The 23,744-nt window shown below is 39.0% G+C and overlaps 1 protein-coding gene across 1 annotated transcript; it reads right to left on the bottom strand.

The window, feature by feature from the left end:
* Window positions 1-190: 190 nt before the first annotated feature.
* On the bottom strand, window positions 191-21,858 carry reps1 (RALBP1 associated Eps domain containing 1). The gene is given in 20 exon segments (XM_029425793.1): window positions 191-2,827; window positions 2,912-3,017; window positions 3,130-3,311; window positions 3,462-3,551; window positions 3,906-4,100; window positions 4,212-4,410; window positions 4,617-4,689; window positions 8,751-8,852; window positions 9,162-9,249; window positions 10,812-10,892; window positions 11,180-11,310; window positions 12,368-12,442; window positions 12,445-12,521; window positions 13,145-13,208; window positions 13,294-13,456; window positions 13,763-13,893; window positions 14,633-14,795; window positions 15,538-15,767; window positions 17,318-17,441; window positions 21,121-21,858. Coding segments are annotated over 20 exon segments (2,496 nt in total). The 5' UTR covers window positions 21,274-21,858; the 3' UTR covers window positions 191-2,758.
* Window positions 21,859-23,744: the final 1,886 nt, after the last annotated feature.

Raw genomic sequence — 23,744 nt, 5'->3', positions numbered from 1 at the left:
CCTGCTACCTTACTGTATTTCTACATCACATCAAATATCCATGACTAAATAAGCCACAGTCGAAGTTTAAATGAGTAAAAACAAAACACTCCGCTGATTCAAACATTGCATGATAAGAATTCTCTGGTGTAAAATATCCCAAAATACTTCGACGCCTTTTAAAAAACAAGTCAGTAAAGGAGCGCAGCGCTTAAAATATTGTGCCGTTTTTATTTTTGTGTAAAAATCACACAGCTGCTAGTCGACTCTGCAGAGATACAGTACATCCATGCAGTTAAACATCTAGGATCCCACAGCCAAGAGAGAAGGAATTAAATAGAATATTCTTTCGCTGTTAGTCAGCAATTAATGCAAATGTACATATGAGTCCAAAAGTGTGTATCATATACAATATACAACACAGATCTGGGAGCAAATAGCATTTAAAATCCCATCAAATACTTGATCGCTTCTGCCTGCCTGCTTTTGCCTTTTGGGTTTAAAAGGTTGAATGGGGAGCCGTTTAGCTAGCAAACATAAATCAATCCCATGAAGAGGTTTTTTAATAGGGTTTTCAATGGTATAGTTCCAGGTCTGGAAACAATATAACACACACACACACACACACGCACACGCACGCACACGCACACGCACACACCAAGAACATCATCGTCCTCAACAGCAGAAAAAAGAAGGCGAGCCTTGATACAACAAGGAAGAGAGGTCAGTCAGCCACAGTGGAAACCTGAACGCCAGTCGGGGAGTAAGGCTTTTTAAGAACACAGATTCTTCGCGGACACACAGGAAGCTCCGGGGACAAAACATTTATAAAAAATAATTAACCAAACAAGACGGGATAATTTCGGGTACTGGCACAAAGAGTTGTACTGAAGAAATAAAACTCGAGTGGTTTAATTATTTTCTTCTTAAAGCATCTTCTTTTTTTAAATACGCGTGAAAGACGACATGCAAATGTTAAAAGACAGCGGGAGAAGGATGTAACAAAGTAAAACATACTAAGAAAGGATGCTGGGGGGAGGGAGGGGGGGGGGGGATTTAAGGTCAAAGTGCAGTTGGGTCATTCAGGTCTCCTGGTCTGTTGACTGGTCTCCGTCTGTAGTAAGGTTCACCTACACCCAGCCACGGTCACATCTTGTACATTTAGGGAGAAAGTGCCCTGATAAAACACTGAACTGGACTTCCCTCTGGAGCCGGGAGAACCCCAAAAAAAAACAAAAAAGGCAAATTGAATCACAAACATACAGTAGATGTTCTGGAAGATCTAAGATACAAAAACCAGAGAATACTGCTCACACAGATGCTACTATCACAGTACAAACACGTATAGTTCTGTGAGGATGTAGCGCCCGTACTTGCATAGTGCCGACTGCCCGATTGTGCACGAGTGTTTGCTGATCACAAGAACAATTCTTCATAAATTTTGCCTCCTGCGGTGAAGCAGCTGGAAAATCTTCAAATCCTTCCTAGTGAACGTCTGTTTAAACTAAAGAGATTCCCATCCAGGTGAAGGTTAAAGACGGGAAACAACCGCAGCAACCAGGTGTAAAGAGGTTTAAAAAGAAAGCTAAGGATGTTGACTCACAGCTATGTTTGAAAACAACTCAAAACTTAAACCTGTAGGAAAGAAAAGAGGTCGCATCTCAGTTTTAAAAACACAGCCCAACTAGGAGGTGAGAGAGCAGAGTGATAGTTCAGTCATTTGGCATAAAGTTTAAACCCATTCAGTCACATTAAATCCCAAACACTGTGTAACATAAGAAAAAGACATTCATTCACCGCATCATGCCATGAACACAGACACACACATATGTAGATTCAAGGGGCAGTAAGAAGAGAGAGGTGGGCTGAGTTGAACAAAAAAAAAAAAAAAAAGCCTTCACCGTGATGATTTAGCCATTAATGGCTTCACAAAAACAAATATACACAAAGTCCTGTCCAGAAGTAGCACAGTATGTTTTCATGAAGACCAACCACACCAAACTCCAGTCAATAAACAGCTAATTGTACGTTCCTCACTGGCAGACACAGATTCCTGGTGTAGACTCATGTTTTGAAAGCCTCCAACATGTAGTAGCACGTCAACAGATTATTTTAAAATGGTGACATTCGGAAGGCAAATGTTCAGTAGGCCGACTGTCTTCGATGATATCGTCTCGTCGACGCACATGATATGGATCTTCTCAGCGAACTCTAAGCATATTTCCCAAAAAATACTAAACTGCTTCTTTAAATTTGCCTGATTTCTAATGGAGTTTGGTGTGGCAGAGTCTGTACCCCAAGACAGAATGAACATAATGGTGCGAGCTTCAAGTAAGTCACTAAACAGGAACACAAATACACAAACAGTCACACACACACACACACGCTGCCTTTCTACTTCAGTCATTCAGAGAGTAAAGTAATCACACGGCACTCGCAGTTGGAGCGTCTGGTCAGCCACTCCTAACCGTCTCTCAGTCCGCTGTCGTCCTCATGTTCTCCTCTCTTTTGAGAAATTTGCCAGTTTGTAAAATCCCCCCCCCCACACACACACACACACACACACACACACACACCTCCTCCTCCTCTTGGTAAAACTGTGCTCTCAGGTCCTTCCGATTCGTGATTAATAAGTGTGTGATTGAGCGTAGTAGTTTAACGCAGCCTCCAGGGAAAGCCGAGATGATGGAAGGAGGCGGGAGGGATGGAGGGGGAGTCACACCGAGGGCCACAGCGACGCTTCGGATAAACTACAGCAGAGTTTTCCTCCTCGCGTCGGTTAAAGATGAGAGAAAGGTCTGAGCTGCTCCAGCTGGACTTCCAGGGATATCCTCTCTTCAAGCAGGTCCTGCAAAAGGTTATGAAGTTATGAGTGATGAGTTATTTGAGAGGGGACGAGGATCAGAAAGAAAACCTTTGAAATGGTGCGTACCTTCAGCTGTTGCTGCAGTTCACTGTTAAGTCGTGCCAACACTGTGTTCGTCTCCTTGTTTCTTCTGATTGAAGCTTGAATCGCCTTTTTGTCCTTTCCTACCGACCTGAAAACACACAAACACACTTGTTACTCACATGTGATGAAGTAAAACAACAACTTACATTTAACAAGAGCTTCCAAAAGTCTTGTTCACTAACCAACGAAGGTTTTCTAACCTGGGGATGGAGGGCTGCGTGGCCAGGACGGCAGCTATGATGCTTGATTTCTGCGGACCGTGTTGCTCGTCCTCCGGTCGCAGCTCGTCTTCAGATTTCAACCTTCGGCGCACAGGTTTTGGAGGAGGCCCTAGTGGACCGGAACCAGAACCAGAACCGGAGCCAGAACCAGAACCTTTGGCCTGATGGAGAAACAAAACCAAAAAAGTTTTAGTCTTTGTGTTGTTTTTACTGTTTGCCAGGAAAGAGATTTCACCCGTAGAGTAATTATCAAATGAATTTAGAGATGAAACGATAAGTTTGTGTACTGCATTGTATCGATGTTGTCTTACGGCGATGACAGTAGCTGAGGCTCTCTCATCTGCTTGGCCGTCACTCTTGACTGTTCTTAAAGGGCCGGCTCCCTCTGATGGCTTCTCCACCTGTAGGCACAAAACAAAACATTGACTCGGACCAAAAGGACAAAATGTGAAACTAAAAATAAATTCCGACAGGTGATCATTTTTGAAATCCATCAAATTTCCTGTATTATGATCAGAACTTTTTATTTTTAGACAAATACACCCCAGGTGTGTTGATATTATGGAGAATCACTGAGGGTCAGGGTCATTATGTTTAATGTAACCCCCCTGTAACTGTTCCTCACAAGTAACCAGGGCTGTCTTTCTGGCAAGAGTTATAAAACCATTCTAAATGTTGGCTGTGAAAATAACCTAGGAAAAGAGACACCACACACGCGCACACACACACACACACACACTCCAGGGACAACCGACCTGTCCAGGCTCACTGTGTACATCGACCTCCGGCAGGCTGGAAGGCTGTTCAGTTGCAGCAAAGGCCTGAAACTGACTGAAGTCAGCGAAATTGGGCTGCTGGGGAATCTGTTGGGGGGAGGTGGTGGTGAGCGCCGCAGCGCCACCTGGTGCACCCTCAGCCTCCGCACGAAGCCCGGCGTGTGGTACTGAAGTCTAGAGAGAGGGAGGGAGGAGTGGAATGAAGGCCTCCATGTTGTCACGATCACACAGGATTTATGATGACGTGATGCAGTTAGACCTCGTGATGCGTCGAGGTTCTCTTACCTGTGTGGGTAGCGGTCGAGGAGGCACAGCGGGCGGGTAAGCTATCGTAGAGGATTGTGGTTGTCCTGCAGCAGTTGTGGCAGCGAAGGTGCGGTTCATGTCAAGAGACGAGGAGCGAGAGTGAGAGGCGTGTGGGCGGGGAGGAGGTGGAGGGGGGGCTACTACCTGCAGAGTCTCTGGAGACGTTCCCGACTGAGACCTGAACACAAACATTTATATTTCTAGAATTATGGATCGGATATGTAAATTAATCTATTTACAATGCAATTCCTAAGAGCAGATGTTAACCAAAGCTGAAATATGGTGAAGATTTATATATACAGATACATCGATACAGAATGCAAAGACACGTCCACAGAGAACAATACAGAACATAAACTAAATTAAATCACGTAAAAGTCTCACCTTTGTCTTGTGATTGGCTCCTGGTCTGAGGTGAAGGAGTCTGAACTGCTGTACCCATCACCTTCATGGAAGACTAAACAAAACATCCCATAAACATTTGATCAACCTACTGACTCATAATACACAAAATCAAAATGACGTTGCATTTAATAAAAGATCCGCAGATGAAGAAATGTGAAAACACAAAGCGGATAAAAACACTTTATTATAGACTAAAGCCTCTACTGTATATGTTGTACATGTATCTACTTCTACTGTATATGTTGTACATGTATCTACTGTATATGTTGTACATGTATCTACTTCTACTGTATATGTTGTACATGTATCTACTGTATATGTTGTACATGTATCTACTGTATATGTTGTATATGTATCTACTTCTACTGTATATGTTGTACATGTATCTACTTCTACTGTATATGTTGTATATGTATCTACTTCTACTGTATATGTTGTATATGTATCTACTTCTACTGTATATGTTGTACATGTATCTACTTCTACTGTATATGTTGTATATGTATCTACTTCTACTGTATATGTTGTACATGTATCTACTGTATATGTTGTACATGTATCTACTGTATATGTTGTACATGTATCTACTGTATATGTTGTACATGTATCTACTGTATATGTTGTACATGTATCTACTGTATATGTTGTACATGTATCTACTGTATATGTTGTACATGTATCTACTGTATATGTTGTACATGTATCTATGTATCTACTGTATATGTTGTACATGTATCTACTGTATATGTTGTACATGTATCTACTGTATATGTTGTATATGTATCTACTTCTACTGTATATGTTGTACATGTATCTACTTCTACTGTATATGTTGTACATGTATCTACTGTATATGTTGTATATGTATCTACTTCTACTGTATATGTTGTATATGTATCTACTGTATAAGTTGTATATGTATCTACTTCTACTGTATATGTTGTACATGTATCTACTTCTACTGTATATGTTGTACATGTATCTACTATATATGTTGTACATGTATCTACTTCTACTGTATATGTTGTACATGTATCTACTTCTACTATATATGTTGTACATGTATCTACTTCTGCTGTATATGTTGTACATGTATCTACTTCTACTATATATGTTGTACATGTATCTACTTCTACTGTATATGTTGTACATGTATCTACTTCTACTGTATATGTTGTATATGTATCTACTTCTACTATATATGTTGTACATGTATCTACTTCTACTGTATATGTTGTACATGTATCTACTTCTACTATATATGTTGTATATGTATCTACTGTATATGTTGTACATGTATCTACTTCTACTGTATATGTTGTACATGTATCTACTTCTACTGTATATGTTGTATATGTATCTACTTCTACTGTATATGTTGTATATGTATCTACTGTATATGTTGTATATGTATCTACTTCTACTGTATATGTTGTATATGTATCTACTGTATATGTTGTATATGTATCTACTGTATATGTTGTATATGTATCTACTGTATATGTTGTATATGTATCTACTGTATATGTTGTATATGTATCTACTGTATATGTTGTATATGTATCTACTGTATATGTTGTATATGTATCTACTTCTACTGTATATGTTGTATATGTATCTACTGTATATGTTGTACATGTATCTACTTCTACTGTATATGTTGTATATGTATCTACTTCTACTGTATATGTTGTACATGTATCTACTTCTACTGTATATGTTGTACATGTATCTACTGTATATGTTGTATATGTATCTACTTCTACTGTATATGTTGTACATGTATCTACTGTATATGTTGTACATGTATCTACTTCTACTGTATATGTTGTACATGTATCTACTTCTACTGTATATGTTGTATATGTATCTACTTCTACTGTATATGTTGTATATGTATCTACTATATATGTTGTATATGTATCTACTTCTACTGTATATGTTGTATATGTATCTACTTCTACTGTATATGTTGTATATGTATCTACTATATATGTTGTATATGTATCTACTTCTACTGTATATGTTGTATATGTATCTACTTCTACTGTATATGTTGTATATGTATCTACTGTATATGTTGTATATGTATCTACTGTATATGTTGTATATGTATCTACTGTATATGTTGTATATGTATCTACTTCTACTGTATATGTTGTATATGTATCTACTTCTACTGTATATGTTGTACATGTATCTACTATATATGTTGTATATGTTGTACATGTATCTACTGTATATGTTGTATATGTATCTACTTCTACTGTATATGTTGTATATGTATCTACTATATATGTTGTATATGTATCTACTGTATATGTTGTATATGTATTATATGTATCTACTGTATATGTTGTATATGTATCTACTTCTACTGTATATGTTGTATATGTATCTACTTCTACTGTATATGTTGTATATGTATCTACTTCTACTGTATATGTTGTATATGTATCTACTTCTACTGTATATGTTGTATATGTATCTACTTCTACTGTATATGTTGTATATGTATCTACTGTATATGTTGTATATGTATCTACTTCTACTGTATATGTTGTACATGTATCTACTGTATATGTTGTATATGTATCTACTTCTACTATATATGTTGTACATGTATCTACTTCTACTGTATATGTTGTATATGTATCTACTTCTACTGTATATGTTGTATATGTATCTACTTCTACTGTATATGTTGTACATGTATCTACTTCTACTGTATATGTTGTACATGTATCTACTTCTACTGTATATGTTGTATATGTATCTACTTCTACTGTATATGTTGTACATGTATCTACTTCTACTGTATATGTTGTATATGTATCTACTTCTACTATATATGTTGTACATGTATCTACTTCTACTGTATATGTTGTATATGTATCTACTTCTACTGTATATGTTGTATATGTATCTACTTCTACTGTATATGTTGTACATGTATCTACTTCTACTGTATATGTTTTACATGTATCTACTTCTACTGTATATGTTGTACATGTATCTACTTCTACTGTATATGTTTTACATGTATCTACTTCTACTGTATATGTTTTACATGTATCTACTTCTACTGTATATGTTGTATATGTATCTACTTCTACTGTATATGTTGTACATGTATCTACTTCTACTGTATATGTTGTACATGTATCTACTTCTACTGTATATGTTGTATATGTATCTACTTCTACTGTATATGTTGTATATGTTGTACATGTATCTACTTCTACTGTATGTTGTATATGTTGTATATGTATCTACTTCTACTGTATATGTTGTACATGTATCTACTTCTACTGTATATGTTGTATATGTATCTACTTCTACTGTATATGTTGTATATGTATCTACTTCTACTGTATATGTTGTATATGTTGTACATGTATCTACTTCTACTGTATGTTGTATATGTTGTATATGTATCTACTTCTACTGTATATGTTGTACATGTATCTACTTCTACTGTATATGTTGTACATGTATCTACTTCTACTGTATATGTTGTATATGTATCTACTTCTACTGTATATGTTGTATATGTATCTACTTCTACTGTATATGTTGTATATGTATCTACTTCTACTGTATATGTTGTATATGTATCTACTTCTACTGTATATGTTGTATATGTATCTACTTCTACTGTATATGTTGTATATGTATCTACTTCTACTGTATATGTTGTATATGTATCTACTTCTACTGTATATGTTGTACATGTATCTACTTCTACTGTATATGTTGTATATGTATCTACTTCTACTGTATATGTTGTATATGTTGTATATGTATCTACTTCTACTGTATATGTTGTATATGTTGTATATGTATCTACTTCTACTGTATATGTTGTATATGTTGTATATGTATCTACTTCTACTGTATATGTTGTATATGTTGTATATGTATCTACTTCTACTGTATATGTTGTATATGTTGTACATGTATCTACTTCTACTGTATGTTGTACATGTATCTACTTCTACTGTATATGTTGTATATGTATCTACTTCTACTGTATATGTTAAAGTTATTTAAAGCCTTTTGTGAGCTCTCTTCTAAACATCCCTCTGGCACAGCGGCCCGTCCTTTACTCACCTACAGTGTTGGCGGCTACAAACTTCAAGGAGGTGGGTAAATTGGCTTCTTCGGACAGTTCGGGGGGTTTAGCCAGCAGTGGACTAGTCGGGTGGTTGTGGTCTAAAGGTTTGAGGAATAACAGGGAGGGCATAAATATTGAGCAGTCTTATTTCAGGAACAGCTTTAGAAACAAACCACAAAACATTTCCTATGAATGTTTATGAATAAAATCCAGACTAATTATGCTTAATGATGTTAGTGTCTATAGTTCCCAGATTAATGTTGTACATTTACAGCTTTGATCTCTTTTTTTTGTTCTCTAAAATGTTTTTATTTTACCTAAAATATGCCGTTACACACATAATGATATAAATTGCTCATTCATGCAATTGTAAACTATGATGCTGGACAGTTCAGAGGTTCTCTCACCGCTGCCAGTCCTCTTCAGCTCCATCTCCTGCATGTGGATCTTACTGGGCGTCATCCGGATGGGGACTGGGTGGACGATGGCCGTGTCCTGAAGGGCAGAGGATGGGGACAGGAGGTGAGACAGACAGATTCGTGATGGGAGCGAGACACGTTTCACAGAAGGAGATATGTTGGCAGACCACAAAACTTTATTTATTATCAATTTACTTTGTCAGGCTTCTCCTTCAGCTCTCTATTGACTTGGTTTGATACATAACAGCTCGTGTATCAAACGCAAACAAAGTGAATATTTGATTTATAAATCGCTTTAAATCACTTGGTGTGTCGAGAGGATTGCTGTTGACCCAGTTTCATTATTGTTTCTGAATGTTATTGCAATATCATTGTTTAAGATGCAGCATATTTTAACTCTCGAAGTAGCTTTATTCTGTACTTGTACTTTACTACAATTCAGAGGGTACTATTAACTTTGCAGATTAGGATTTTACATAGAAAACACAGGATGATCGTATAAAATATGTTAAAGATTCAACTACATAACATTCACAGCATCATAACTTTTATTCCTGATACTTTAAGCATTAATATGTACTTTTACTCACATGACATTTTCAACGCAGGACTTTAAGTTGTTATAGTTTTATTTATAATGCAGTATAGCATTATTATATATTCGTATATTTCCACCACTGCGTGAGGATTTGTGAATGTTACACCCTCTCAGTAAAACGTCTACCTGTGATGTTTCACTAAAAGCAGCTCGTTGCATTGTTCAGGTTCTACTCAGTGATGTTTTTGCCTTATGCCTTATAGCAATCTAAAAAAGATGCAGACTCTTGCAATAAGGCAAGATGTGGTCGTCAATACAGCACTTTCTGCCAGATTAATAGTGCAGAGTTATTCGTGAGCCCATTATTGCTGTAAGGGGCACGAAAGGACTTCAACGGTAAATGAAAAAGCATTACACACATTTTAAGTACTTACATCATTTGACCATATATGGAAAAGTGTATCTGTCACAATCTGCAAATGCGCTAGTGATTGGTGGAAGTCACTGTAGAAAAAAAGGTTATGTCCAATAGAAGCTAAGCCAGCCAAATCACAACACACACTGGCCACTGCAGCAGACTGAACTTTGAAAGAAGATCATGCACAGAGAGAAAGAGAGATCCGTGTTTCCATAAACGCATCAGAGCAGCCGTGTGGAAATGCCTCCATTTTGCAAAAAAAAGGTTTTATGCTGGTTTGAGGTGTTTTTTTGTCAAGGTCGAAAAAGAGTTGATGTGCTAAATGGGATATGGTAACGCCTTTACGAATTAGTTCTGATGTAGCGAACATTTAACTCACATGATCAGCTGTTTCCGCTGTCGACAAGTGCATTAGAAATGTGTCTTTGTTCGCGGACATCTTGAAACATGGCTGATATTAGCTGACATGAAAGAACATATTTATTTTAGCTTGACAATTGAATGGAAACACAGCTAGAGAGACAGAGACAGAGAGACAGACAGACAGACAGACAGACAGACAGACAGACAGACAGACAGACAGACAGACAGAGAGCGAGAGACAGAGAGCTCATGGAGATCCAGAGAGGGTTAATGTCTGTCCATTAATGGTGAAACCATGCATACTAAGTGATTGACTTACAGGGTCAGCTGGTGCAATGTTAGAGTCAAATTGGGTCAGAGTTTGTGAGCTGGAGGAGCGCTCGCTAAACGTCTCCCACTGCTGCAGGAGACAGACAGACAGTGAGAAAAAACATGTCAGTCAGCCAGTGCAGTGACATCACACATTTACATCATCAGCCTGAGGAAGTGAGAGAAGAGGTGCTGAATTATCAGTCATTATGTTTGATAATGAAAAGGATGAAATCATGATGGGTGGATAATGCTAAAAAAGCAATTACCCTTGAGCAATTAATTATGATGAACACAGCAAAAGCAAACAAACGTGGAGCTCACAGTACGTGTGAAGATACAATAAGTAATCGTGTGTGTTGTGTGCATGTTGCGAACCTCGCTGCTCTGGTTCATCTCCGGCCAGGCCTGGTTGAGTGAAGGCATGGAGGGAGACTTGCTGGGGGTGACCTCCACCGGGGAGCCCGGGGAGCCCGAGTATCCAACGTCTGCCGTCTGGTCCGGGGCCTCTGAACAGTGAGTATTAGACGCAGGTTAGCCAGGTTACTTAACACACATCAAAGACACAAATATTAGGGGTCCAGATGGTAAACAAGTTCTCCTCTAATAAATCAAAATTGTATTAAAGAGAGAGATAAAGAGATAAACTCTTAAAAATAAAATTCTCTTGAATACAGAGAACAATGATGTCCATTGTCTTTCTGACAATGTTACGTTTTACAACGTTGAAAGTGCAGCAGAAACGTACAGCAGCTCCATCATAGAAAGTACAGCCCAAGCAAATGAATAGATTTACTACAACTGCCACCGTTCAGATTGTGCACACTGCAGTGCTGTAACCTCACAGGCTTTATGAGGCCTGAGGTTGGGAAATTAGGGAAGGAAGCGAGAGAGAGAGACACACAGAGAGAGAGAGAGAGAGAGAGAGAGAGAGAGAGAGAGAGAGAGAGAGAGAGAGAGAGAGAGAGAGAGAGAGAGAGAGAGAGAGAGAGAGAGAGAGAGAGAGAGAGAGAGAGACAGAGACAGAGACAGAGACAGAGAGCGAGCGAGACAGACAGAGACAGAGAGAGACAGAGAGAGAGACAGAGACAGACAGAGAGAGCGAGAGAGACAGAGAGACAGAGAGAGAGAGAGAGACAGAGAGAGAGAGAGACAGAGAGAGACAGAGAGACAGACAGAGAGAGAGACAGAGAGAGAGACAGAGAGAGCGAGAGACAGAGAGAGAGAGAGACAGAGAGCGAGAGAGACAGAGAGACAGAGAGAGAGAGAGAGACAGAGAGAGAGAGAGACAGAGAGACAGAGAGAGAGACAGAGAGAGAGACAGAGAGAGCGAGAGACAGAGAGAGAGAGAGACAGAGAGAGAGAGACAGAGACAGAGAGAGAGAGAGAGACAGAGAGAGAGAGAGAGACAGAGACAGAGACAGAGACAGAGAGAGAGACAGAGACAGAGAGAGAGAGAGAGACAGAGAGACAGAGAGACAGAGAGAGAGAGAGACAGAGAGAGAGAGAGACAGAGAGACAGAGAGACAGAGAGAGAGAGAGACAGAGACAGACAGAGGCTGTTACCTGCTGAGTCATCCAGGTCAATCAGCTTTGGCATCAGGCTCTCAGGCAGCTTCTCCGGGAGGTCATAGCCATTTTCCTGGCCACCACCAGGTGAAACGCGGCGCAGAACTCGTCCAGGGTCAGTGCTCCGTCTTTATCGAAGTCTGACAGCTCCCTTCAAAGCGCACGTTAGACATTAGTTAGTCTGCCGTCCTCGCAAAACGTGTCACACTAGCAACTGTAGCTGCAGCAGAGAACTTTTCTCAAAATGGATCAGCTGCCTTTCAATCCGACTTCATCATCACAAAGGTTTAGTCAGCTCTTGCTAGTTCAGACGCCCTGTTCCCCCTTCAGAACAATGGCTTGTAAATAGATTGGGGGTTCAGACACTGGGATGTTTTTTTTTTTTCTTTCTTCAATTTATAAATTCCCTAAATAATTAAGTATAAAACGCCAGAATTTTGCTTTCTTCAGCTTCTCATTTATCAGAAAATGCTGATCCTGTCCATTTCATATCACACGTTGAACACACATTACACACACATTACACATACATTAGGCAGTGTAAACTAAATAATTAAAAATGCCTGCCCATTCCCCTACAGCATTTAAATAAAAACATACATTTTACTGTCATCCTGTAAAAAATCATGTTAAAAAAATTATTCTAGTTTTCATATGATGGTCATTAAGTCCAGTATTAGTTGCACTTGTGGTTTAGACATCGACATGGCACAATAATTATATTCAGGACAGACAAACACAGCAGAGATGATAATAATAATAATAACAACTCACCAAATATGTGACAACTCTAAAATTGGTAGTTTTGATTTGGTGAAGAACTCTTTTGCAGCTGAACCTGGATCACAATTAAACAGATTATTAAAAACATATTTTGTTTAATAGAACTCTTTGTTCGTGTGTGTTTGTCGGCATTTTCCTACCAGGTATGAAGCCGTTGAGGTCTGGCTGGATGGTTTTGAACTGGTTAATATAATACTGTCTCTGCTCGTCCGTGATCTTCCACGGGTCATCGTAGCCGCTCGACTGTCGCTGGATCTCATTGGTTGTCGCTGCTGAGGCAACCGTTCGTATCGTTGTGCTTTCCTATGGAAAACCACATGGGACATTTACAGATACATTAAAGAAACCAGCACTGGTTTAAAGGAATATAACTAAGTAAATTATTAGTAAATGTGACAGCAAAAGATGTTACTGTTATTCAGCCAACAATGTTTTATCCAAAATAAATCCTAAACTTTTTTTTTAAGCATCAGGGTCAAAAAGAAAGAATGTGGGGGTTTGTTTGCCAACTGAAGAATTTAAAGCCAAGTTGCTGCACAAAATATAATTTAAATTTATCAGTAAAATCAGCTCATTATTAAGCTGGTGACAGAAGTTACACTGTCCTACCTGGACTGACGAGGGATGCATTCCTGGGATGGCGCTGGATGGCGGTGTGTCTGCTGTGAAACTGACCCAACTCTCCTGACCCGGAGGCGGGGGCGAGTGGGACGGCCACATGCCATCACCTGGCACTGGACCTGGAGGGAGGAGGGGAAGGGGGGGGAGGGTAAGGAGGAGGTGAGGAAAGCATAAAGTGACATCTCGATGACAGACATATAAATATACTGCAAGTGTTATTAGAGGAGGATTAGGGCTGCAACTATTAGAAAGGATTATTGTCATACTTTTTTTGTTGTTGTAATATCCCAACACAGGCCATGTGATGTTCCCCGAGTGACTAACTGCGATTCTCAGCAAACATCATTTCTCTACGAGCGGCAAACTCCAGGAAGTAATGCAAACACAACTAATATGCTCCGTGCAAGTCTGTCACATTTCAATGTTGTTCTCATCAGCAGTGGAGAGTGAATACCTGCCTCTTCTTTGCCATCGCCACCAAAATATGACATCTGGTATGTGTTCTCAAAAATTACATTTACGCTTTTCAACACTCCGCTTTCCAGAAGAATCATCATTCACCTTGTGGCCTCGTCCCATTGGCTTTAACTAAAGGCTGCAACTAACAATTATAGTAGCGTTTCAATTAATCCGTCGATTATTTTGACGATGAATCGGGAAATAGTAGGAATTGGGCATCTGAGTTTCTACGAGTCTAAGAGGACGTCTTAAAATGTCTTGTTGAAACACTGGACAAACTGACACCAGAGGATTTAGACTCATAACGATTGATTGTCTATCGATTACATGTTGTAGCTCCACTTTAATTCGAGAAGCTATCCTATCACCACTCAGCAGCCGTGTGTCAGTGGGTGTTACCTGCTTGTGGTTCTCTGAACTGAGTCCACACAGCTCCAGCTGGAGCCACAGCAGGCTGCCTGTCTGCGTTTCCTCCACTGGGCTGTCGCTTGTGTTTCCTCCACGATTGAGGGGAGTTGGGGGGAGACTGGTGAGGGGAGACCACTGGGGACGTCGGTTCGGGCTGTTAACAATATGTATGCAGATTAAAAATACATTTAGATTCAGATTCAACTGCAGATTTATTTAATAAACATCTTCAGACATGCAATCTTTCAAAATCTTAATTTGACAAACTAAAGTTCAGCGTGCAGAAGTGTCGCCACTACGGTCTTATTATGGTTTCACATGTTATGGGTATTAACTTTCAGTTCACATTTCAAATACTACAAGATTTCCATCTCGAGCATGCCACATCTGAGCCAAGAAATACCGCTTCAAAGCGTGTTATCTGCTCATCGCTGATGTGGGATGTTTAAGCAACAAGCGAATGAACAAAAGATGCAATTAGATACGAGGTCTGCGCAACCGACAGGCAGCACACTGCTGCTGCTTTCTGCACAGAAAGAGTCAGCAGCAAACTTCAGACAGTCATTTGAGCTTGAAGTACACGAACATGGAAAGGAAAAAACACAGGAAACAGCAGTATTCCAGTCGCATAGCTCTTGGAACTGCTGGGTGGAGCTGTACGAGGTAATACAATGTAAAGCAGATAAAATAAAGTCTATATTTAAAGCAGTTATTGCACAACTAACTGGGAAAAGAAAGCATGTTTGCCTTTAAACATCAAGACCTTTTATTTATTGCCTATGCACATATAACTGAATCTTTATATCAAAGGAAAAAGAGCGAACACACATGATAATATCAAACTATTTATTTAGCTGTTGGTGTTATGTATACATGAGGAGAGTAAAATAACCAACCTGTGGTTCTGTGCTGGGTGCCAGGGGCTGGGTGACCTCGTGTGCAGGAAGTGATGTGGATGATGGGGGAGCTTTCTTGTTTTGGAGACCCCTGCCTGGCGGTCTGGGCATTACTGCGGCAGCAGAGGCTGGGTACAAGCCCTGCCCGTCTGTGTCCTGGTACAGCGCTGCTTGCCTCGCCTCTGCCTCATTCTTCCCCACCACAAACCTGGGCAGCGGCAGGTCTTTGACTGGTGAGACAGGAATCCATTCACAGGATTAGAGGAAAGATTAGTTTCAAATTGATTTTTGGGTGCTTAAATGCACTGACATCTCTCTTCATTGCACTAACATTGTGAGATACCATCAGTTTGTGATGTTTCTCATAGCATAAACTTCTTGCAATCAGCTGTTTATAGGCGTTTGTGAGAAGAGTGACAGCTGTATGACGACAACGGTATGAAAACAAGAACAAAATCCGACCACTTCCTTGTCTATTGAAGCTACTGTTGATGCAGTAAACTGTGTGTTTGTGTCCTCTACAGTGGATTTGAATGACATTGAATGTCTGAACAAAACAGTGATAATAGAAAAAAAGTCCTCGCTATTGTTTTGCCAAAGGGATGACAACACAACTTGACAGTTCCACTGTTTCAGACGAGCGTTGTGGCTTTTTCTGCTTTTAACTTCCATCGCTGCAGCACTGCCAACATCTAATTTATCTCTATTTTGTAAATCATTTGCTCAAAATCAGTGCTACAAAATGTCAGTGATCTCTGGTGAGCAAACAATGTACTGGTAATATAGAATAACTTTCTATTCAATAGCTCAACATGACCAGGCGGATTTTAGGCTTTCTGATGGTACGAAGCAAATGTAACCAAATTCTATCCATGATTTTAATACTGCATCTAATTCTGAGAGAAAGGTTTCTTTAGTCCAAACTTCCTCAAATCTAATAAGCATAACGCTGTACATCTCGTCCATTTTGATATGAGGAAGTGGCCTAAATACTTCCTTATATCTAATTATGAAATAATTTCAGCAACTTCATGATGCAATGTTTTCAAGCCAAACAAGTAGCTTCATGCAGCGGGTGACTATGACATCTTCCTTTGTTAAGAAGAGTCACACCAAAGACAAAAAGAAAAATGCAATTTTGCAGTTAAACCCTTGAGGGCTTAGACGACAGACTCCATTTAGTAAACATCTCTTATTGTCAACCTGATGCCACAAATATCAGGATACTGTCTGCCACTAACAGTGCAACATGGCTGCCATAAAATGTATCAAATCATTTCTGATTACAGTACATTTCTGTCCAAAGTAACCAATATTTTTCCCGCACCCACACATTAAATGAGCTATTTGGGGTCCAATGTCCTGCTCAGAGACTTCAGTACTTTGACATGTGGACAGGAGGAGGCGGGGATCGACCACCAACAGTAATGGCTGCCCCTCTCTACCAACTCAATAAGATTAAGTGTAATTTATGTATTTTAAGTGGCATACAATGTGTCCACTGACTGCACGTTTTCAGCATCTAACACGCAGAATAAAAAGCTTTACATTCTTTCTTTATATTAAGCCTATCATTTGTACAATTAGGAAACGCATGTATATAATTATAGCTATAATTTCTAAAAATAAAAACAAGATGTTGACCACACTAAATGCACAGAAAGCTGTGAGACCACTGGCACTGGCATGTTTTATATGATGGTACTGAGAGGGAATCTGTTCTTTTTTTGTGTAACAGGAGGTTCTGAAGTAAGATGGTTAAATTCATTGTTGGACTCACCCGAGTTGAGGCTTTCCACCCTCAGGGGCAGACCGGACTGGGCAATGGCAATAAGCTTCAGAGCAATGTAGAACTGGCTCCGCCCGAAGTGACCCAGCCGAGTGGCCCCACATAGCTCTGTGATCTAAACCCACACACACACACACACACACACACACACAGTATTTATCTGAAACTCTGATATTAACCACAATACTAAGAGAAGACCAGACTTCCCTATGACAATAAACACTTTACTAAATGTTACATGAAAAATAAAGTTTACAGAATTCCTTAATGCCCACAGCAATCAATGTATATTGTCACTTTGTTTATTTTACCAGCTGTTAATATCAACTTTGATTGTATGTTTTGATCATTATTATTTAATGCTTAGCTAGCTCCGGTTCGCTCCTCATCCGGTGTGAGATGCCAGGAGAAAACAAACAAATATGATGATGGAATTGTTTCCATTTCAAATGTTAAAAGATGTTTGGTTTACATGAGTGATTGTGTAGATGAAACAGCAGATGATGATGAAAATTATATTATAAATAAATATTCAAATTCAAGCATATTCCTAACCTATGAAAAAATAACAGTTACAATTAAGCTAAACGTGTAAGACTTGTAGCGAGAGGCCAGATTGTTTTTTTATCAGGGGTCACAACCAGCACTGTAAACACTTGATATTATTGTACTCAAGTTCTCCGCTCAGACTTACTGGCTTAATGTGATGTACTTTACCAGCTTTAAGTCATGAAAACAGCACAAGCAACAGTCTCATTTACTCAGTTCATTGGCAGATGCTGAGTGGGTCTCGCCACTAATAAGCCTGATTATCACATATTTTGCTGTACTTGACGTCATGCTGAGCAAAGGCTTTGTCCAGAATGGTAGACTGGGCAGCATAACAGAAACTACAACATGTTTCAAATGTGCACAGGAAAATGTAACGGATGATTTTTTGGTGAAACATTGTGAGAGTGTAGAATACGAAGCCTGTTGCCGATTAACACCCAGGGAGTTAAACTTCATAACATTAAGATGAGTCCTGTACTACGAGTTCAACATAATCAGGATATCTTTGTGTTATCTGGCTTAACTAACCCAAACAACCGCGATCACGCCAAGTGGTCTCACTAAGGGGTCTTACGGCGGTGGTTATTCGCCGTACTCGGTAAGTGAACCCAGGGTTTCTCAGTCTGGCTATGAGCACGGTCACATAAAAAGGGGCGGGGTTTGCAGCATATGACCAATTACAAACATGGACAAGTGTACTGTCAGCAGAGCGTCATATTTTACAAATGAAGCGTAAACTACAATATTAGACAATAAAAATAAATTAAATACATAATCCAGAAATTAAATTACAGTTTAAACTGCCAAGTGCAGGAAGGACAGCTGGCAAAAAATCTCCGAATGTGTGAATGTGTAAATTATTAAATATAAGATATCTCTGCCCAGATCTCACTATAATTAATTTGTATATTCTATTAAATGAAGGTGTTGTATTGAATGTATTCAAATAGAATAGAAGATACTCTTGGGGAAAGTATGACGTGTTTATTAATACTTAAGTCTTCTTTCTGCTGCAACCCTGGCGGTGTAAAACGGACTTGGGAGCCAATAATAAATTATAACAACAAAATAATTCAAAGCGGTGAGCAGACTTGGTTTCATACATTGATAATCACCCACAGCATAGGCCGACACGACAGTCTGTGTCTGTAAGCACACGACACACGGCTCAAGAATCTGACATATGAAGTGAATATATACACGATATGATTTTTGTCAGCTCTTTTTTCCTGCATTTAGCAGTTTAAACTGCGTTGCTTTTAGTCTGGATTATGAATTTATATAGTCAAGTTATAAATGATGACCTATAACTTCTTCGCATTTGTGTAATATTATCTTACGATCCGCGCACAGAGCTGTAATTGCTTTTAAACAAGTTGATCTCTTATCTCGAACATGCTCCGGAGCAGGTTAGGTGTGCAGCATAAATTACCATGGCGATATACCCCGGTAAGAAATTAACCAGAAATTAAGGGTTAACCCTGAAGTTACCTCGTTAACCCCAAATCCTGCTTCGAATTACAGGCCTCTTCAGTGGTGAGAGCCCAAACATAGACAGCTCGCCACAGCTGACTGATTCCTTTCTTGCTGACAAAGGACTTATTCTGAGTATGACTGGATACACAAAGCACCAGTCACTTTTCTCTGCCTGTTACAACATGACTCTGTAGCTGTATGTGTCTCATTGGCCACCACAGTGCACATTTTGAAAGTAGAGGATTATAACACTGCCTAATTCTTCCACCCCACAGCTCCCCTTGTTGACCTTGAAATGCATTCTGACTCACAAACTGCAAATATTTGCCTGCTGAGAGTAAAGAAAAGTCAGGTGGCCAAAGTTTGCTAAGTAAAAAAGGTTCACAGGCATCACTGTATTCAGTGTAGATTAGATTTAACATTATAATGATACAAACTAGTGACCTACGTGGCTTTAAAGTCAGTATCATATTTGATGATGCCAGACCTGGCAGTTACAGTATTTCAGAATCAGCTGACCTTCTGGGCTTTTCACATAAAACAGTGTCTGGTGTTAACAAATGAAAACGGTTGAGTCAGCGACAGTACTACGGTCAAAAAAACAGCTTGTTAATACAAAAGGTTGTGGGAAAATGGTAGAATCATGGAAGCTAAATTGCGTGAGTGAACATAAACCAACATTCCTAAGAAACATTTTCAATACCTTGTATTATCCTTGCCTTGATAATGCTGGTTGCTCTGGAGGCCGAGGGCAATCTAACACATTAGGTACATTATTAGGCACACTGTACCTAATAATGTGTCGAATAAACTGGCCACTGAGTGTAAGTACAGGGTCTGTGTAAAGGCCGGTTGAATGATACACCATTCCTGAATCATGCATTTTCAAGACCGTGTAGGTTAAGTGACAACTTTCATAAATCACATTGACATGTAGACACTGTGACATTGGGTCTGCATTTTCTCCATGTCGGCTCAACCCAGTGGCAAACAAAATAATAGATATTAATGGAGTGAGAAGACAGGAAAGAGTGGGCAGTAATCTGAAACCATTTATTTTATTTAACTGGCATACAATGCCTCCATTGACTGCACTTTTCAACATAAAACAAACTTAATAATAAGCATTTCCAGTATTGTTTACATCATTTACTCACTTAAGTAACACAGACTGCATTCTTAAGCACTTTAAAACTACAAGTCTTCTATACTGCCCCTTGTTTCCTGTCCCATGACCTCCTCAAATTGATTAGGACACCATTTATATAATAAAATAATATTTTGACCACCTTCGAAACATAAAAAGCTTTGAGTCCAGTGACACTTGGCTGAGAAACTGGTATGTTTTTAATGATAGTACTGGGCAGTGATCTGAAGCAAAGGGCTGATGAAGACATCATTTGCTACAACCTTATGTACAGTGGGCGCTGTTCAACACATGGCCACAAAATGACACTTAAAGTGCAGACATACAAGCGTCTGTTATATGCATTATATGTCCATGTGAGGCCAGACGTTCAGCTAAGGTTAACGATGTGAATTGGCTGCCCACTCTCTTTGGCTAAGGCTAGCATTAGCCAGAAGAAGGTGTGTCTCTTCTGCTGCGCAGCATTGCTAACTACCAAGGCTAACCATAGTTTAACTGGATGACAGGTCAGCTCTGACAGCCATGTAAGTTTGTAAAATATCCATGATACGTTTCGTGGCACAGCCTCACAGTCTGGTGATAACACTTTAAAAACTGACACTCGCTAACGCTAGCTTACCTGCAGGATAACTTCGCTGGGTAGCTGGGCCGCCCTGAAAAGGTCAAGAACTCTGCCATTGGAAGCCACTTTTTTGGTGTTGTCCGTGTCGCAGTAAGCGAACAAATCCGAGTAATATTTCTGCTCGACATCAGTCAGCGTTAGACTTTCCATCGTAGCACCAATCGACCCTGATAACCAGACTACTAGGCTGTTGATTAGCCCTTAGCCAATAGCTGGTGCAGGATCCAAAAAATGGGCGAGACTTCAAACTTAGCTAGCGTTATTGCACTAGCTAGGTTAGCAGTAATAATGTTCTCAACGCGCTATGTCGACTTGTTGTCGCCTGAGCCCACTCTCTGTAAAACACCCTAATACTATCTGTTGGCAAAGACAGCTAATCACCACTCAAATATTCAAATAAGGAATGTTTTCATACAGTTAATCACTTAGTTAACTTGTTGGGCCAGCCAAGCCAAGTAGCCAACCGCTGGCTAGCTAACAGCTACCTTGAATCAAAGTCAGTGGCAGTTAACGTTTAGCTAACTAGCAAATGGCAAAGTGCGTCCACCTCCACAGCCTAGACAACTACCGCGTTTATCTCACGTTATAGCACTTCTTCTCCCTTTAATCCGTTATGGGATGGTGTTTCTGCGTTTCGCTGGAAACAAATTCCTCAGCGGGGCCGTTAGAAGAAAAGTTTCATGGTCTTTGGGCTCCTTCCTCTAGTAATCTTAGCCGCCATTCCTGCCAGCAGTGTCAAGCCACTCAGAGCTAAAGTGACACTTCCGGTAAGATTTTTCAAATTAAAACACCCGTTGACGCGCACTTCAGAAACAGAATCGGCTTTATTGGCCAAGTATGTGTACATAATACAAGGGCTTTGACTGTGATGGTCGTTGCTTTCAATGGTACCCACAGTTCCAGAAGATACAGAGAAAGAAGAAGATATACAGCTAAAAATAAGCACAACCAAGCTGAACAAAGATAGGTAAAGTGCAGTACAATAGCTTCCAATAGGCCAAACCAATGTAAGTGCAACATACAGAAACAATATAATAAAAACTCAACCATTATCTTAAAATAATAATAACAATTTAGGTGCTACACCCATTATACAAGTATTGTGTGGTAATTTGATCAATTGGAATTGCATTATAATGTGCAAGTTTACCTGCCTTGAAGAGGTAACCACAATCAGTGGTTCAGTGGGGGCCCACTCCCCCCCCCCCCAATTTCCTTTTAATGTGATGTTGTGGTTTCTTGTTGCATATTCCTAAATGTATTTGTGTTCCAAGTTAACATATGTCAGACCTGGGGCCGAGTACTAATCTGGCATAGAAAAACTGTTTACATTACACAGAAAACTGGAAGAACATTAAATGAGTTGGAGCCTTGCAACTTCTTTTGGCTCTTGTGCCCCCTAGCAGGATATTCTGGTATTGACATGTCATGTTGTTATTTACAAAGAAAACATTAAATGTAACTTTGTTTAAAAACGAAATATTGTGATAATGAGCATTCAATTTGAGTTCTTGTGTCCTTTTTCTTCAGCTTGATAAGTACCCATATACAGTATATATACAGAGGTGTAAACAGTTGAAAATCATGTTTTCATGAACACATTTTTATCAAATTAAATCATCACACGTCCCCTAAAAATGTTCAACTTTAATTAATTAATCGAACCTACTAAATATATAACGATAAACCTGAAGATTTAACGTGATTTACCTGCAACATAAGATTTTAAATACACCACTGAAATGGTCCTTTTAACAGAAGACTCTTGTGGCACATATCCAATAAATACTAAACTCTCCAAAAAAACAAACAAAGTTAAACTTTTGTTCTGAAAACAAACTCGACAATTTCTGGTTTTATTTCAGATTTCTTGCGACAAGCTTGGTGTCTCGCGACGTCACACGGTCTGAGTCAGCGCGAGCTTGCTTGGCCTGCAGGGACCCGGATGAGTGATTTCAAAATAAAAGCTACAGCGATACCGAGACAGTTATGATAGAGTCTAGATAATTTACTGTTGTGACAATAGAGCCAATAAATAGGAGAGCATTATATACTTATTATTATTATAATTATTATAATTATTATTATTATTATTATTATTATTATTATTATTATTATTATTCAGGATTAGACAAGTAATTAGTGATTGATAATAAATTACTTTTTTTTTATTTACTAATTTCATCCATACATGTACTTTGTTCTTGATGATACAAACTAATTTCTTCATACAATATAAATAAAACGATACAAAGAACATGCCTTAACGTAAGCATCATATCTATTACCAGTATTTTTAGGTGAGGGAAAAAGAAGGGAGAAAGAATAATTATAATAATATGTAAATAAGTATAATCATAATCATAATAAAGAGGAATAAATAATATTATAACAAGATAAGTTATAACAAATTAAAAGGTAGATGAAAGCTTATTGCAAAGAGAAAAAGCACTATACAGTTGTCATCATAATATAGTTCAGCTTTCTCCGCTTCTTAATAAAACATGCTTCCCAAAGGACCAGAGAAATTAAATGTGTTACCCAACACGGTAATAATTAAGAATCAATAAATTGTGTACATGTCATATTTTTTCCTTATAGCCTGCAAAAAGCACAAGCCC

This window comes from Cottoperca gobio, chromosome 24, assembly GCF_900634415.1.
Source record: "Cottoperca gobio chromosome 24, fCotGob3.1, whole genome shotgun sequence".
Classification (NCBI taxonomy): Eukaryota; Metazoa; Chordata; class Actinopteri; order Perciformes; family Bovichtidae; genus Cottoperca; species Cottoperca gobio.
The sequence above is the reverse complement of the archived record's forward strand: the minus strand, read 5'-3'. Positions and strand labels throughout refer to the sequence as shown.